Source organism: Poromitra crassiceps, assembly GCF_964638095.1.
Source record: "Poromitra crassiceps genome assembly, chromosome: 6".
NCBI classification, from domain to species: Eukaryota; Metazoa; Chordata; class Actinopteri; order Beryciformes; family Melamphaidae; genus Poromitra; species Poromitra crassiceps.
In genome coordinates, this window is record NC_139627.1 from 49,872,146 (window position 1) to 49,889,645 (window position 17,500).

The 17,500-nt window shown below is 43.4% G+C and overlaps 1 protein-coding gene across 1 annotated transcript in view; it reads right to left on the bottom strand.

Annotated features, from left to right (window-relative positions):
* Positions 1 to 17,500, bottom strand: part of clasp1a (cytoplasmic linker associated protein 1a) — a gene marked incomplete at both ends in the record, with an annotated part of 181,901 nt that overhangs the window by 114,989 nt on the left and 49,412 nt on the right. Inside the window, 6 exons of the mRNA XM_083639560.1 lie at positions 1,270 to 1,340; positions 6,929 to 7,026; positions 7,532 to 7,607; positions 8,476 to 8,567; positions 9,124 to 9,227; positions 12,085 to 12,163. Of these exons, the coding sequence (XP_083495686.1) occupies positions 1,270 to 1,340; positions 6,929 to 7,026; positions 7,532 to 7,607; positions 8,476 to 8,567; positions 9,124 to 9,227; positions 12,085 to 12,163 (520 nt within the window). The remainder of the gene's footprint in view (positions 1 to 1,269; positions 1,341 to 6,928; positions 7,027 to 7,531; positions 7,608 to 8,475; positions 8,568 to 9,123; positions 9,228 to 12,084; positions 12,164 to 17,500) is intronic.

Genomic DNA, 17,500 nt, shown 5'->3' on the forward strand with positions numbered 1-17,500 from the left:
TGGATTTATAGTTAGAAAGAGTGCTAAAAAAGAGAGATTTTTTTTTTTTTTTTTTTTTTTTAAATCCATAGATAAGCCGCACCGTTATATAAGCCGCAGGGGCCAAAAAAGCCCAAAAAACGGGAAAAAAGGTGCGGCTTATAGTCCGGAATTTACGGTAGATAGATAGATAGATAGATAGATAGATAGATAGATAGATAGATAGAAGTGTGATGTGATGAAACTGAAAGTCTGACCGGAGAACATTCTTACTCTACTCATCATGCAATAGCTTCGCTGTTATGGAAAACTTTGAATTTCAACTCAGCACCACAACAACAACAACAACAACAACAACAACAACAACAACAACAACAACAACAACAACAACAACAAGCTGCATGATGAGATCCACTCAAACTGTCCCCAACTGACAGCATGTGATCCAGCAACTCCAAAAGCCCTGGAGGCCGGTTGCACAAAGCACCCTAAGTTAAGATTTCTAAAATCTTAAATCTTAAATCTTCACTTAAGGTGCTTTGTACCCCTGATATTTCCAGCGCATCTCAAGACGGCCCATTCTCGTCTAAATGTCCAGCAGTGCTCAGTGTTTGACGGCAAAAAAAACAACCTAAAAGATGTAACTGTGTGAAAAGCACACAAGAGCATCACTACCAAGCAGTGCTGCATTCCACAGCCTCTGACATCCTCACATGTCTCTGCTCACTGTCCCGTTTGGACTTTAGATCAACGAGCTACCTGAGGATCAATGGGGCCACCCATGTTGACAGAAAGAAAGAAAGAAAGATAGGTAGACAGATAGATAGAATGATAGATAGATGATAGATATCACATTATTACGTTCGTTATCAAAAGGAGATTGCCTAGAATAGCCTAAATGTGTGATTTGGTGAACGATACTTCAGAGATACAGCAGTTTTGTGGAATATTACCGTTTTATCCCACTTTCCCAGAGTCAGAAACTAATCAACGCCTTCAGACAAACCTTTTTGTATGTATTTGGTGTAGTGTGAACTTGAAGTATGTCAAACAGTAATATCAGGCTATCTTGACTCAATTGTCGAGTGCCTATGGGATCAAATAACATAATCATGATCCCATAGGCATCCAGGAAGTGAGCAAGGAGGGCTCCTTTTTCCAGGCTTTGTCTGGAGGGAGGCCCACAGTCTCAGACTTTGAAGACTACTCGTCTGGATACAACATGGACAAATACAGGTGGTGGTTTTCTGTAGAAGCAGCAGTGAGCTGAAAAACGGGAGAAACACTCACCTGAGCCGGAGGACGAGATCATGTTCCCGGATCTTTGGACTTCATCGAATTTGCTGAAGATTACATTCAACCTACGAAGGAGAAGGAGATCAAGACAAGAGAGACTGAGTCACATCGTGGAGGAAAGATGCAGGCAGGTGACGACACACAGGCTGAGAGGACCACACAGAAATGAAGGCGGAGCAAAGACAGAGTGATGGGCGGAGACAAGAGAGTGACCTGCTGACTCCAGCATCGATCGCTCTCCCTCTGCTCTGAGCGACGGGGCCAGCCATGACCAAAATAGATGGTGTGTGTGAGAGAGAGAGAGAGAGAGAGAGAGAGGGGGAGAGGGAGAGGGAGGGAGAGAGGGAGGGAGAGGGAGGGAGGGAGAGGGAGGGAGAGGGAGGGAGAGAGGGAGGGAGAGAGAGAAAGGGAGAGGAGGAGGGAGAGAGGGAGAGAGAGAGGGAGAGAGAGGGAGAGGGGGGGAGAGAGAGAGAGGGGGGGAGAGAGAGGGAGGGGAAGAGGGAGAGGGAGAGAGAGGGAGGGAGAGAGAGAGGGGGGAGAGAGGGAGATAGAGAGAGAGGGAGGGAGAGAGGGAGAAAGAGGGAGAGAGAGAGGGGGAGAGGGAGAGAGAGAGGGGGAGAGGGAGAGAGAGAGGGGGAGAGGGAGAGAGAGAGGGATGGAGAGAGAGAGAGAGAGAGGGAGAGAGAGGGAGAGGGGGAGATGGAGAGGGAGAGAGAGCAGTCTGCAGACTGACCATCTGCAGACAGCAGCACAGGTGGGGTGCAGACTGACCATGTGCAGACAGCAGCACAGGTGGGGTGCAGACTGACCATGTGCAGACATCAGCACAAGTGGGGTGCAGACTGAGCGCTGATTCTGCTCACCCAGGGGCCCCCTGACCAATCTGATCATATCATACATCATACATCTGTTGCCTGAGGCACAAATGAAATGACGGTTTCCACAACGGTTTCTTAGGTTATTTTATTTGTGTTGATGGCAAAGCTGAGGTGATGAGATCAACTTTTCCCATTTGTGACGGGAAGATCGCTCGCTGGTTAGATTGATTCCCTGGACCGGTTTGGACAATCTGGGTATAGATATAGTGAAGTAGAAAGGTTTTCCCTCTTGGGGGGGGGGGTCCTGTGTTTCAATGGGCCCAGGACCTTTATGGCATGTCACCCCCCTCCCTCCCAGTCTTTCCTGTGTGTCTTATTTCAACTGTCAAATATGCAGGGGGGGGTATCGAAGTGTTTTCCCCCTCAACCTGTGAATCTGTGAACCTGCTTCCTACACACAATCAATCATCACTATTGTATAACAGCTGATCAATTATTGATCTTATATCGTGTGGAAATGCAGCACCACTGTAGACAATTTCCCATAATAAGCCAAGCAAAAATATGATGATTCTCCGAGGAGTTTTATTATACAGCAGCAGAGGTGCCACAGTATGTAATGTATCGTAAATTCCGGACTATAAGCCGCACCTTTTTTCCCGTTTTTTGGCCTTTTTTGGCCCCTGCGGCTTATATAACGGTGCGGTATCTATGGATTTTTTCAAAAAAAAAAAAAAAAAAAAAAAAAAAAAAAAATCTCTCTTTTTTAGCACTCTTTCTAACTATAAATCCTATATAACTATAATAAGTTTTAATTTCCTCTCTTGCCCTCTTTTCACCACACTGTATGACACTGTGTGCACTGTAAAAAACAACACAGGTGGTGTTGTGTTATGTTGTTTTGTTGAAATGTTAATAAATGGGAGCTTCCTACCTGTAAGCTACCCTTACATATGGTAATTAACTCATTGAATGCCATGGACGTCCTTCGACGTCCAATTAAATAGTGACGTAGAGTGCCACGGACGTCCTTCGACGTCCAATGCGTTTTTTGACGGTGGGACGTCGATCAAAGCCTTCCGCAGCTCCTGTACAACTATAGTAGCTATTGGAGGTGTATAACCTATTTTACGGACTCATTAGGTGGCGACAGTGCTTGCTCGGTGCAGTCCAGATTAGAGACAGGTCCGAGAAACAGCCTAAAAGCCGTGGATCAAAGACAAACCGATGCATGCTCCCAGAGCCATTTGCTCTGTCGCGGGAGCTGACATTGGCTCCGAACAGGAGTCAATGCGCGCTCACAACTGAGCCCCTCTGTCCCTGTCTGTCTGTCTGTCTGTCTGTATAGTTTCTCCACCCGATTAGCAGCCAGGAAAGCAGCCCCTGACGCCAAACCATTCAGCAATCCGGGTTGGCTCTTCCCTGCTGTGGCGCTGAGAGCCGACAGCAGCACACAAACGCAGCACTCCGAAAATATAATGGTTGCGTGAGGCTGTGTGCAGTGTGGGGAGGAGTTTACGGGGGGAGGGGGGGAGGGGGGTGGTGCACGCAGGGCATCACACAACAACTACGTCACTACATCAGAAAATATTATCTTCAGACTCAGTGAATGTGCTTGAAATGCTGCATTTCACAAAAGGCGGATTATCTCAGCTAATAATTTGAAAAGCCTGAAAACGCTGAAAACAACCTATCTTCTCCGGCTCATAACTAAAGAACGGAAAATGGTATCAATAAACTTTTTTTTGCTGATGATACAATAGAGCCAGCTCGTTCTTGTGCGTGTTCGGTGTTTACATAGTAATATCACACAATATTCTGTGGGCCTCGAGAAATCACTGAAAACGCTCTGAAAACTCTGGCACTGGGAGCATCCGTTCTCCAAAAGTGGCTGGCACTCAATGAGTTAAACATTAAAACACAAAAAAAAAAAAAAAAAAAAAAAAAAAAAAAAAACATTAAAACACCCGCGGCTTATAGTCCGGTGCGGCTTATATAAGAAAAAAATAGTCAACTTTGCAGGTGCGGCTTATACACCGGTGCGGCTTATAGTCCGGAATTTATGGTAATCATTGTTATTTTGAATTTTGGATTAGCCAGGGAAGATCTGCTGAGGACGCATGCATCAGTAAGTTCCTTAGCTACAGATGTTCAAACGTGGAAGCTGTCCAGTTTAACCACATTCTTCTACGAGCTAGTCCAATTCACTTCCCGGACCTACATTTTCCCCTTCTGGGATTTGAACCTGCAACCCTCCGACCCACTGGCTTCCCCACGCATCAATCTGACGCCGCTAAACCCCCAAGAAAGGGCCGCGCTGTGGCCCAGAAACATCCAGCTGTTCTGAAAGGAATGATTTGACAATGCCAACATGGCCGACGCCTACAGCGTCTGCAGAGGAGGAAGAGGGCGGGACAAAGGCCTATGAGGGGGGGGAGGGGGCGACAGAGCCAATGAGAAGGGGAACGAGAGGAGACAGTTAGCGAGGAGAAACCTTGTAGATGTCCCAGAGTGCCTGTGGCTATGGCAGTAAAAGTGCTTTAAGAGGGGGATGATCAGAGAGACAGAACAGCCCTCCAGGAAGGCTGACACCAACAGATGTTTCCATTAAACTACCAGTGTGTGTGTGTGTGTGTGTGTGTGTGTGTGTGTGTGTGCGCGCGTGTGCGTGCGTGTGTGTGTGTGTGTGTGTGTGTGTGTGTGTGTGCGCGCGCGTGTGCGTGCGTGCGTGCGTGCATGTGTGTGTGTGTGGTTCCTCTTACACACACGTAGGCATTTAGTTGCTGTCTGGCTCATTCTCTGCAATGTCGGTGCGCCTATACAGTATGTTAATATGGACAGTTCACCCAACTGACAAGCTGCATCAACCGTGAAGTCAGTTTCTCTAAAAAATGTAGGTGTATACGAACAGTCGCAATACAAAAAGGTGACACACTCTTACAATATGACTGAGACATTAGAAACTCTTAAGATAGTTTGATTTTAAGAGAAGTAAAAAAAAAACTAAATTCTGGGCGTCCTGGTGGCTCACCGAGTAGGGCGCGCCGCACACCATATGAGGCTCAGTCCTCCCTGCAGCGACCCGGGTTCGAATCCGGGCCGCGGTCCTGTCTTCCCCCCTCTCCCTCCCATACATTCCTGTCTCTCTCACACTGTATGTCTATCTAAAAAGCATAAAAATGCCCCCAAAAATTATATATATATATCTATATATATATATATATATAAGAAAACTAAATTATTGCACTTGATCCTATTATTTAGAGATGAGTTCATGAGCTTTAAGTATTTTCTTTATTGAATGGATACATAATACTTTCCAAAACACTTCATATAGTGGTAATCAGTTGAGTTTCTAACCTGACAAAGACCCAAACTATTCCTTGATGCAAACTCATGGTGTCCTATTTTGGGAGGAAAAGGGTGACTGTCACCTAAAGGTGACTAGTTCTGTGTGCTCTGTGCGGCTCCAGTGAAACAGTAGAACAGACTCTCGCCCATGTTAATACTAGATGGACAATACATGCGGTATGGGAAAAAATAGGGCACCTGTTCTATTTTTGCCGGATCCGCATGTGTCTGACTGACAAGATCACCTGTGTGTGGGTCTGTTCCAGCAGCCGTAGCGGAGCCGCACGGAGCTAGTGGACGTTTGCCTTTACTCTGGTGATACAGGGGACACTCTTCTGCATCAAAGTGACATATTTGGCCTCTGTTCTTTCCCTCAGCCAGCGCTCTTCCAATGAGGTGTCACAACACTCAGTTGTCAGTCTAATCCAATCACAGCTCTCTTAAGGCATGGAGTGGTCTTTAATAAAGGCTAATTAAATATTTGTGGTCAATTGTGGTGATTATGAAACCTTTTTATAATGTACAGATGTAATTTATGTGTGTTACGTTTTAAAATATTTAAGACAATATTATATTATAATATAATATAAATATATTACCGTATATATAAGATATTATAAATACTTGCATTTCTAGGCATTTTCTAACAATGAAGTAGTGGGTAAAACAGCCTGAAAAGGGAAAGTAAAACATCGTGATTTGGTGTCAAGGTTTATTTTTTGAGGTCTGGGCAGGGAAAATGAGAACTGTCGCTGAGGGACAGCTCTTCCCTCAGGTCGTCTGTCCTCCTCATGTTGGATAGAAATGTAGAATTTGAATGTCTTTAATGACGTGAGACAGCTCCTTCACCCACTTCTTTAGCATCCCAATGGTCCATGATTCTCCCTTGCCTTTAGCTTAGCTTAGCTTAGCTTAGCTTAGCTTGTTCCCCCACAGCACAAGAACCACTGTGGAGGATGAGGAACAAAGATGTGCTGCAGAGACACGCCCATTGCATGTTATAAAACACATACATGCAACACACACGCCAATGCAGCAAAGGCTAACCCACCTGACCCATTTACAGCAGGCAGTGCATTGTGTGTGTGTGGGTGGGTGTGTGTGTGTGTGTGTGAGAGAGAGAGAGAAATGGGGACATGAAAAAAAGAAAAAATAATGAAATGAGTGGGGAATTGACAGACAGACAATTCCAAAGACAGCAGGATAGAGAGAGACAGAGACAGACAGTCTGACAGACAGACAGACAGACCGACAGGCAGACAGACAGACAGACAGACAGACAGACAGACAGTCTGACAGACAGAGAGACAGACAGACAGTCTGACAGACAGACAGACAGACAGAGAGACAGAGACAGACAGTCTGACAGACAGACAGACAGACAGACAGACAGAGAGACAGACAGACAGTCTGACAGACAGACAGACAGACAGACAGACAGACAGACAGACAGACAGGCAGACAGACTGTCACTATGGTCGTACCGTGACTGCGGCAGGCCCTTCTTGCTGAGGTCCATCCTCACCCGTTCACCCACGTGTCTGTAGATCTCTACCAGGCAGCTCATAGCCCCGTCACGTACCTGACGACCACAAGTCAAACTTTTTAATGATTACTCTCTCAGCACCGGTGAAACCCCTCCTGACAAATTCATTAAGCCAATTAAGAGGTCCCCCCCCCCCCCCATGTACAGTAATGTGTGAATCCCCCTGCGGCAGATAGAAGCATCCTACAGCTGCACTACTTGAAGCTGCCGCTAGGGGGGAGACAGACTCCACAGATAGAGTAGCCTGTGTAGCCTGATGCTGCTTTGTGTCTGAGCGAGGAGGGGAATATTTCTCTGGAGCAAACGTACAGAGACACAGGGCTTGTTTTGTTTACACATCAAACCAAAACCACCAATTTGAATGATTTTGTATTATTCACCAACTTGACCAGAAACGGAGCTAAAAAACAACAACAACATTATTGGATGCAATTTCCAAAAGAGCATCAGTATTAGAATTAGTTATTCAACCGAACAACAACACCACATATTGCGCACACCAGAGGCAAAGAGACAGAGAGAAAGCATGACTCAGCATTACCTGACTTGTGGGGTCCCCCAAGAGGTTACATATATGGGGAACAATTTTACTGAGGGTCAGGCCTTGAGCACCGTACCTGAAAGACAGGAATAAAGCCAAAACCATTGGGTGTACTGTTACTGAACAGATCGACTGAACGAGACAGACTCAGCAGTACAGCTATGGACTGGGTGTTGAAGTGACAAAATATGAATATGTTGAAATGTAAAGATATGAGGAATTCGGTTTCAAAGTGAGATATCAAGCACTCTGACCAAATCATTGTTGTCACAGAATTAAAGCAAATGATGGTCCTTTTTTTAACATAGTAGGCAACTAAGATTGTTGGTTAACAACATAAGAGCTTTACGGACAGGGTTCTCTATTATTTAAAATCCTATTTTAGTCAAGTATTGAATGATCAACCCAACCCTACATGGAAGGGATTATGCAACTATGACATAGAATATGTACCACTACTACTCCAGCCACTACTACTACTACTAGTACTACCACCACTACTACCACCACCCCTACTACTGTTACCACTACCACCACCACCACCACCACTACTACTACTGTACTACTACTACTACTACTACTACTACTACTACTACTACTACCACCACAGCCTACAATATCTGACTTTTACCTGTAACCACCATTCCATCTCTGCAATCTATTGATTTGTATTTGTTTTGTATCTGTATTTGTTCTTGTTATTTAGTTTGTTTACTGTACTATTATGTACTGTTTCTATGTATTGTAAAGCGTCTTTGAGTTCCCCAGAAAAGCGCTATATAAAACGTATGTATTATTATTATTATTACTGCTACCACCACCACTACTGCTACCACTACTACAACTACTACTCTTACCACCACCACCACTACTACTACTTTACTACTACTACCACCACTAGTAGCACAGAAATGGGGTGAGACATGGGGGAGCCATCAGCTTACGTGCTGAGCGTGGTGATGAGGCAAAGGCACACTCCCTCTCGGGTCCTGTTGTTCTTGTGTTTGAAGCCTCCCAGCATTCTGTCCCACACATACTGCAAGAAGACACACACACGCACGCACGCACGCACGCACGCACGCACGCACGCACGCACGCACGCACACACACACACACACACACACACACACACACACACACACACACACACACACACACACACACAAAAGGTGGGTTATCATTCATGCATTGCATCCTATGCTGTAGGTTTTCTCAAAAAACAAGTTTGAGAACCACACTGAGATAGATGACTTAAGAAGGGGATAGAACGGTTGGATCACGATTACAGCGATGTGAGAGTCAGACTGAGAGCAATTGCTCTGTAGACACAGTTTTAGCCCATAGAAATAAGCTACAATTCAACGAGTACAGGATTTTGAGACATAGTTAGCCATTTAGTTGGAACAGTTGCGCCTATTCTTGAGAACACGGTTGTGATTGGGGGAACCACAAGAAAGCAAAAAAAAAAAAAACGCCAGGAAATTCAACATCATTGGAATGGGACAGGTGCTGTGTTTGTAAAAAGTGAAAAAAAATCCTGGAGAACAGGAGAAGAAAAGCATGTTTGTGTGAGAGCGAGCGAGCGCTGATACCTGCGGTGAGGCAGCCTGTTCCATGATCTTTAGCAGCAGGGTTTGGTCTTGGTCTCGCACTTGGTCTCTGGCATCTCCCAATCGGTCGATCAGGCTGGGCAGAACTGAGGTCAACACATCAGAAGTCAACAGTGAGTGACCCATCCCTTTAACCCATTGATACCTGATGCATAGTCTGGGCACCTTCCACCCCGCTTTTTGTCATGGGGGCGTAAACCCCGGACCCAGAATTAACACCGGATGGCAATGCGCCTAACAACGTCTTTGTTGCCGTTAGCTTGACGCGGTGATGTTACCTAAACTAGAGTCTGATCAAAACAAAGCTAGCGTTACATAAAACAAAACGTTTATGCAATATGGCATCTCCGCCACCACCGCCTGACACACCGGTCAAAACGGTGAAAGAGGATTCTGATACTTGGGTCAAATTGTCAAGTTAACGTGAAAGTTGACGAGCTAGAAACGCTGCCATCCGGTCTAGGGCGGGCTCTAGGCGGGAACCAGTAGGGTGACAAAATCAATTGTGGGCGGGAGCCAGGCTCTTTCTCGCCAAGAAGAGCCTGGTGACGCGAGGTTACCTGATGCAGCATTTGCATGTATATCCCTCATTTGTGTGTGTATCCCTTTAAGACCGTCTTAAAGGGATACACACACAAATGCTGCATCAGGTCAATGGGTTAAACAAGAGGCAGTGTGGTCAGACTTTGCATCTAGCCTAAAGCTGGATGCCACCTTGGTGTTTGCTAGTATGCCTTGTAGTGAGAAGGAGGGTTCCGGGACCTGTGAAGGACTTTCCAGGCTCAAGTCCTTCAAATTCAAGGACCCAACACAGCATCGTTTGAGACATGGATCAAGGTTCATTACTGTTAGTTACTTACAACACAGACTTTTCAGAATGACAACTAGCAGGCTTTATAGAAGCTCACAGACAACAATTAAAGAGAGAGACTTGAAAGAAGATCACAACAACTTCGATTTCTATACTTGCACAAAAATACGTGCGCACGCACACACACACACACACACACACACACACACACACACACACACACACACACACACACACACACACACACACACACACACACACACACACACACACACACAGGCTAACCTGGATAAATAAAGGTTAAATAGAAAAATAAAAATAAAAAAGCGTGCAAAAAATAATCCCAAACCGTCCTAAAAATGTTTAGTTCACTGAGACTACAGGACAGTAAAACAATGAAGCCAGCTATCAGGAAGGTGATACTACATTAAATGATTATCTTTGTGTGTGTGTGTGTGTGTGTGTGTGTGTGTGTGTGTGTGTGTGTGTGATGAACTATTTTATTTTATTAACAATTGTCTCATATAACAGGTATCAATTAAAAACTGTGTTGTTATTATTACCATACAATGAAACAATGTATACATTCAATGTTTCAAAGAGAGAAATAGAGGTCACAAAAGGGGTAAAAACAATAATAAACAAACATCACAAACAAACAAAAACCCCATAACAAAGTGATTATCTGACACAAAAAAGGATCCTAAAATCAGTTATTTTCTTAAAAATAGGGAGAATGAGATTGCAAAAGAGGAGAAAAAGAGAAAGAGACAGTGAGGCCATTTACACCTGGCATTAACATGCGTTTTCTGCCATCAGATTGCAATCCGATTGTATTTTATCACTTGAAAGTACAGGTGTAAACACCCCCAAAACGCATTGAAGAAGGATTGCAATCTGATCGGCCAAACCACCTCCGGAGGTGGTCAGGGACGCATTATGACAACATTTAACACAAGTGTAAATGCAATGCGTCCTCTCAAAACGCATTCAGCAACTACCATACGGAAATACACCGCACCGGTGTGTGCCCTCATCTCGCCGCTGTGTCAAATGCGCACACACACAGGCAGCACCGGCTAAAAATTCTCTTTCTCCCCCCCCCCCCGCTCCGCTTTTGCACAACACTCTCTTTCTGCTAGGTAGCGTTGCTTCAAAGTTTTGCTGCGGAGGTTTTGCCACGGCTTATCGAACCCTTTCTCCCTCATTTTCCTTTCATTTTCCGCTCCTTTTCCAAAGGAGAAGTGTTGATATAAAAGAGAAATTATGCTCTCAATTGTATAACATTGTAATTTAGGATGTTACCTGAACGCAACACAGGTGGTTACAGCCAATGACATGCACGGAAAACGTATGTATGTGTGTGTGTCTCGGACCCAGTGTCTCCCAGCTCCATGGGAGAAGAACCTACAGAGAAAACTGCTATATCGACACGTCTGAAAAACTACCTCATGAGAGCGCAAAAGCTTTTTGCAATATTTGGGAGGTTTTTCGAAATTTACGTGTTTGCATTACCCGATTTTTATTGCGATATTTAGTAATGGAAACACGGCTTACAGACAGGCCAAGGACAAGAACAAGAAAAGTGGCAGAGCAACGGGGCAGAGCAACGTGTCCTTTTTATAAAGAAATAGATGCAGTGCTGCGTGATCGGCCATCGTTTTGTCCAGGTGAAGGGGACGTTCACTGTGCATTTGAGCTTAACAATAACCTCTATTTCCCTGTGCATGTATGCAAACATGCATGCACACGTTCAGGGGGCGCGCGCGTGATGACGTTCGAGCTGGAGAGCAATCGGATTGCAATCTGTTCACCCAAAACGCATGTTAGTGCCAGGTGTAAATGGAATCAGGCTGAAGTGATAAAATACAATCGGATTGCAATCTGATGGCAGAAAACGCATGTTAATGCCAGGTGTAAATGGCCTCAGTGATTCCTTAATATCTAATCTGATGAAGAAGAAGAAATCCCAAAAATGCAATAGTGTTTAATTCTTAATTCAAATAGCTGAATCACTGAGATTACAGGGTGTCTCTGGCTCCACAAAGAATGTAAGCTGTGATAAGCTAAGGTGTTGCTAAATATCAAAAGACAGACAGCCTATCACACTGATTACAAAAAATGACTCTTACCTGTTCCCACGTGGGACTTGAATCGGTCCTGTAACCTCGTCACTACGGCAGATAAGAGATCCAACCCAAGCAGTGCCACCTAGTGGAGACACACGCACACACACACACAAATATATTAAAAATAATTTCAGCAAAATAAGTCACATAATAAACATCTCAACGTCCTTGGCAATAAGTTATAAATCAAACACGAATCACATAAACATTGCCGCCACAACTTGCTGCTTCAGAACACATCCAAGTTGAGGGGGCTGCTGTATTCAAATTGTGTTTGCAAAGGATTATGGGTAACTGCAATTTGATCCATTTGTAAGCTACTGCTGTGCTCCAGGGTGGCATTAACCTCCTGCAACCTTCACAGCATCAAGTAGTCAAGCGTTTTGGGACTGGTAGAAGAATCCCACAGAAAACACACCGACTCTGCAGCACCCTGAGTGTGAACGTCAGCTCCACACACAGCATACATACTGGCTTCCTCCATGCAGACCACCTTTCCTTGTCATGGGGTGCGAGAGCTGCTCAATGAACGTGTAGTGAGAGTGGCCCTGCTAACACCATAACAACACTTAAGCATCACCTGGACTGCTGTCCAGAACATGGTGCAATTTTTGGAAACCCCAGAAACATGTTGAAAAGAAGAATTAATGACATGCTCTCAGCGGTTGGTTTCTGTCAGCACTGCACTGCCATCTAGTGGGCATTCGTCAAATAAACAATACAAGAGGGAGCTGTGATTACATTTTAAGATAGAATGATTATGTAGATTAGGTGTGTTTTTGTGTGTGTGTGTGTGTGTGCAGAATGGTCTGTTTTCTACCATCAGGTGATAACCAGTGTTGGGGGTAACTCATTACAAAAGTAACATATTACATGTAATATATTACTTTTAGCAGTAACTCAGTAATATAACTTATTACTTATAGGATTTCAGTAATATTATACCAGTTACTTTCTCAAGTAACTCAAGTTACAAATTGAGTTACATTTTATTAAATCAAAGCACATATTTAAAAAAAGATACAATCATTTCCTAATCAAACTTATTTGTTTTTATGCAAATAACCACTATAGATGACAATAACAAATGAAAAGAATAACATTTAGATTTTTTTGTTTTGTTTTTGTTTACACTGGCTTCAAGGCGGTTGAAATTATTTTTCAGGATGGTTCCGGGGCAGCAATGTCATTCTGCTGCTGCTGTTGTTTTGGTAAAAGTAATGCAGAAGTAGCGTACTAGTAATGAGTTACTCTACACAGAAAGCAATATTGTAAAGTAACGTATTACTTTCAAATGAAAGTAACTAGTAATATGTAGTATATTACATTTTGAAAGTAACTTGCCCAACACTGGTGATAACACAAGTATTATTTCACATTGTTAACTTGCTTTCTATTGTATTGTATTCTATTGTATTGTATTGTATTCTATTCTATTCCATTCTATATTCCCTCTCTTTCTCCAAATGCTCTGAATGGGGGAGCTGTGAGCAGGAGGCAGAAGGCCTAAGCCTTTGTTCTCAGACTAGAGGGAATTACAGTCATTAGACTGATGACAGGCCAGGGCCCCAACAAAGAGCGCTGAGAGGGATCCACAGAGCAGAACCTCCCCACAAACCTGTTTGAAAAACCTAGGTTCAGCACCTCTTGGGTCAGGGCAAGGTCTCTCTACCCTCTCACCTTCCTGGTGTGACAGTGCGAGGTGTCTGCATACAGACAGATACTCTCTCTCTCTCTCTCTCTCTCTCTCTCTCTCTCTCTCTCAAAAAGCAAACAACTTTTTAAATTCTTGGTAAAACAGCACTTACTACTGAGATAATGCTATGTATGTGTGTATGTATATGTGTGTATGTATGTGTGTGTATGTATGTATATATATATATATACAGTATATATATATATATATATATATATATGTGTGTGTGTGTGTATATATATATATATATAGAGAGAGAGAGAGAGAGAGAGAGAGAGAGAGAGAGCATATTGAAGCATGTACATAACTAATATATAATATATATGGTGATGGTAATAGTTATATATATAATTATATATATATAAGATATGGTAATGGTATATAGGTAATTCTGATGTATGCAATATCTTGAAAGGTACAGTATGTATGTATGTATGTAATATCCGAAATTGTACCGTTTGTACAGAATGTAAATTTTCTGTACAGAATGTAAATTTTGTATGTGATATCTTGAGACTATGCAAGTTGTTTGACCCCAGGAGGAAGAATAGCTGCAGCTCTGCTGTAGCTAATGGGCATCTTAAATAAAGACAAAGACAAAGTAAAGGCTTGAGACCCAAATCTAGCACGCATCACCTTCACTCCTGCTATCCATCATCAGAGCTTCTCATGTCGACCCCTCTCGTGGTCTAGTTGAGTTTCATCTCAAATCATATGATCTACTTTACATGACATAGCTTATCAAATGACACTTATACCATGGTCTGGGTGAATACTCGATTCTGATTGGCTGCAAGGTGTCCATTAAAAAGTGATATTGTACAGTGATAATGGACACCTAGCTAAATGGTCTGTTCACCGTTCATATCAATGCGCCATAGTTTCATCAGTGTTATCAGGAGAGCAGTTTGAGCTCTATACCCCCGTTAAGGGTTAATATGACAATTTTGGACGTTGAGAAAAAAATTGACTCGGTCAAAGTAAGTATTTAAATCACCCCTGTGTGCTCAGTTTATCAAAAATAACTCTTATTTACAATTTTGATTTTCGTTTCGGACATTTCTAACCTCGCGTCACCAGGCTCTTCTCGGCGAGAAAGGAGATTTCCCTCGGCTCGTGCACGAGCGGGGGCCTTTGAGAGAGAGAGAGAGAGAGAGAGAGAGAGAGAGAGAGAGAGAGAGAGAGAGAGACAGAGAGACAGAGAGAGAGAGAGAGAGAGAGAGAGAGAGAGAACTCTCTCTGCATGTCACCACAACAGCACACGCAGTGCGAGCCCCCGCTGCTCTGTCACTTCCTGAAACTCTTCGCTCTTAAATGTTAATATACTTGGCCAATACGTATCTATCATACAAAATAAAGCAAGCTGCCAAACGGTAATGTCTTCATTTAATGTAGAACGCAAAACATCGTTAAACCCGCATTCCTGTGATAAAATTAACGTTTGAGTCGGCTTTAAAACGGAGGGTGGTGGAAGTGGGAGGGACTATTTTATTTCGTGGAAGACTGATTTACAGTATGAATAACAGACATTTAGCCATTTAGATTGCTTTATTTATTACACATGGAAATATAAATGACTGGTCTTATTGTTTTGTTGGCAAGTGACCATGGTATAAGCGGGTTAATGCCCGACGAGGTGTACATTATCACTTTTTAAGGGACTTCGCGGAGGCAACCATCCTCGGCTTCGCCTCGGACGGTTCACGCCTCTCGCGTCGTCCCTTAAAAAGTGATAATGTACACCTCGTCGGGCATTAACCCTTACATATATACCCCTAGCCTGTGAAAGAGCCAGTGTAGGAATTTAGCCAGGGGCAAGGGCAAAAATGCCCCCAAGAAATCTCAGAATGCCCCTAAAAAACATGATCTAGGCCGGGCAACAATTGCCTCCAATATTGTGATAGTTTTATTTTCATTCACCAGAAGAAGACGACGATGAAGAACACACTCACACAAACAGCGCTGTTGTTCACACTACGCTTGAGCAACTTTATGCACTAATTACTATGTTTTAAAGTGCCCCCTTAATTTCTTTTATTGCCCCCAGTCTTTAGAGAGTGGGGGCAAAAGTTGCCCCCAAAACACTTTTTTACATTTCCAACACTGGTAATAGCATGCATCGACTCTGCACAGACAGACAGACAGACAGACAGACAGACACACAGACACACACACACACACACACACACACACACACACACACACACACACACACACACACACACACACACACACACACACACTAATGTGATGGTGGTATAATAGGTTAATCAGTGTTCTCCAGGGATATTTGTCCCAGTTAGTTGCGCAACTGGCTATACACACATCATGGCATTTGAAGGACACATGACAGGAAACAGAAAAAAAAGGCATACTACAGCTGTGTGATGAGTAAAGGCATACAGAAGTGTGATGATTAGGGGGGACATCCAGGTTCTGGCAGGTTTACAGATAAGATGTTAGCAGCAGTTAGCATGCCCGTTAGCATTGCGAAGGTAGGTAGCTACTACATGTTGACACAGGTATCATCAAGAGAGAAGCAACCAAGTTGGTTCAGTGTCTGTTCAGAGCCTATACATGTGGTTTGGAAGGGAAGGCAGAAAACTGTCCAGGCAGAATACAGTAGTATATCTGACTCATAGTCTGGTTTACAATCCAGTGTGGTTTACAATACTGTAGTGTACGTACGTACATACATACATACATACATACATACATACATACATACATACTAGGGCTGTGAATCTTCACTGGCCTCACGATTCGATTACGATTCAGAGGGCTACGATTCGATTCGATTACGATTATCGATGCATCTCGATGCATCTTAAATCGATGCATCACTTTTTTCCGCAATACATGATTTATTTTTTCTCACTTTCTTTTTTCTCACTGTGTGGCTACTTTTAAAATAAAAGTGCATTTGGAATTGCATTGTATTACGATCCATAATTAAAATAAACAACTGCATGTACTTCCATTATATTTCATTTGATTATAAAAAAATAAAAATAATAATAATAATAATAATAATAATCGATTTTTGACAATTGTGAATCGATGCAGAATTGTGCACGTCCGCATCGCGATGCATCTTATAATCGATAATTTTTGACACCCCTAATACATACATATATATTTTCCCTGATACATATTCATAATAAGACATTTTTACATCACACTTGTCAATTGCAGTAATTTTTTTAATGTACATCTGTCAACTCACAGACTGTCCTGTTTTAGCTTGTATACTATGTATGCATCACTTTTTCTGCATGAGTACATTGAGAGCAAGCTAAACCGGAGTCAACCGGAGTGTCCATACTTGGCCAACAAAGCTGATTGTGATTCAGTGCCTGGTATGTCCCTCTAGCAACCTCCATTCAATTACTAGAGAAGTAGGATATTACAAGCGGCGACTGCTTTCTGGCCACAGTGGCTGGCGGAGGAGGCAGTGGCACACCCTCCAAACAGGCTCAGTCTGCCTGCGTTTGGCTTAGTGGCCGGTGGCAATTTCCCATCCTGCATACAAGTGGCAGATGAATGTGTATCATGCTGGCATGATTTCACTGGTTTAGCGCCATCTCTCTGTGTGTATCTATTCCTCCATGCTCTGACAACCTGCTGAACCTTCAGTGCAACCTTCATCTCTCTGTGTGTACCTATTCCTCCATGCTCTGACAACCTGCTGAACCTTCAGTGCCACCTTCATCTCTCTCTGTG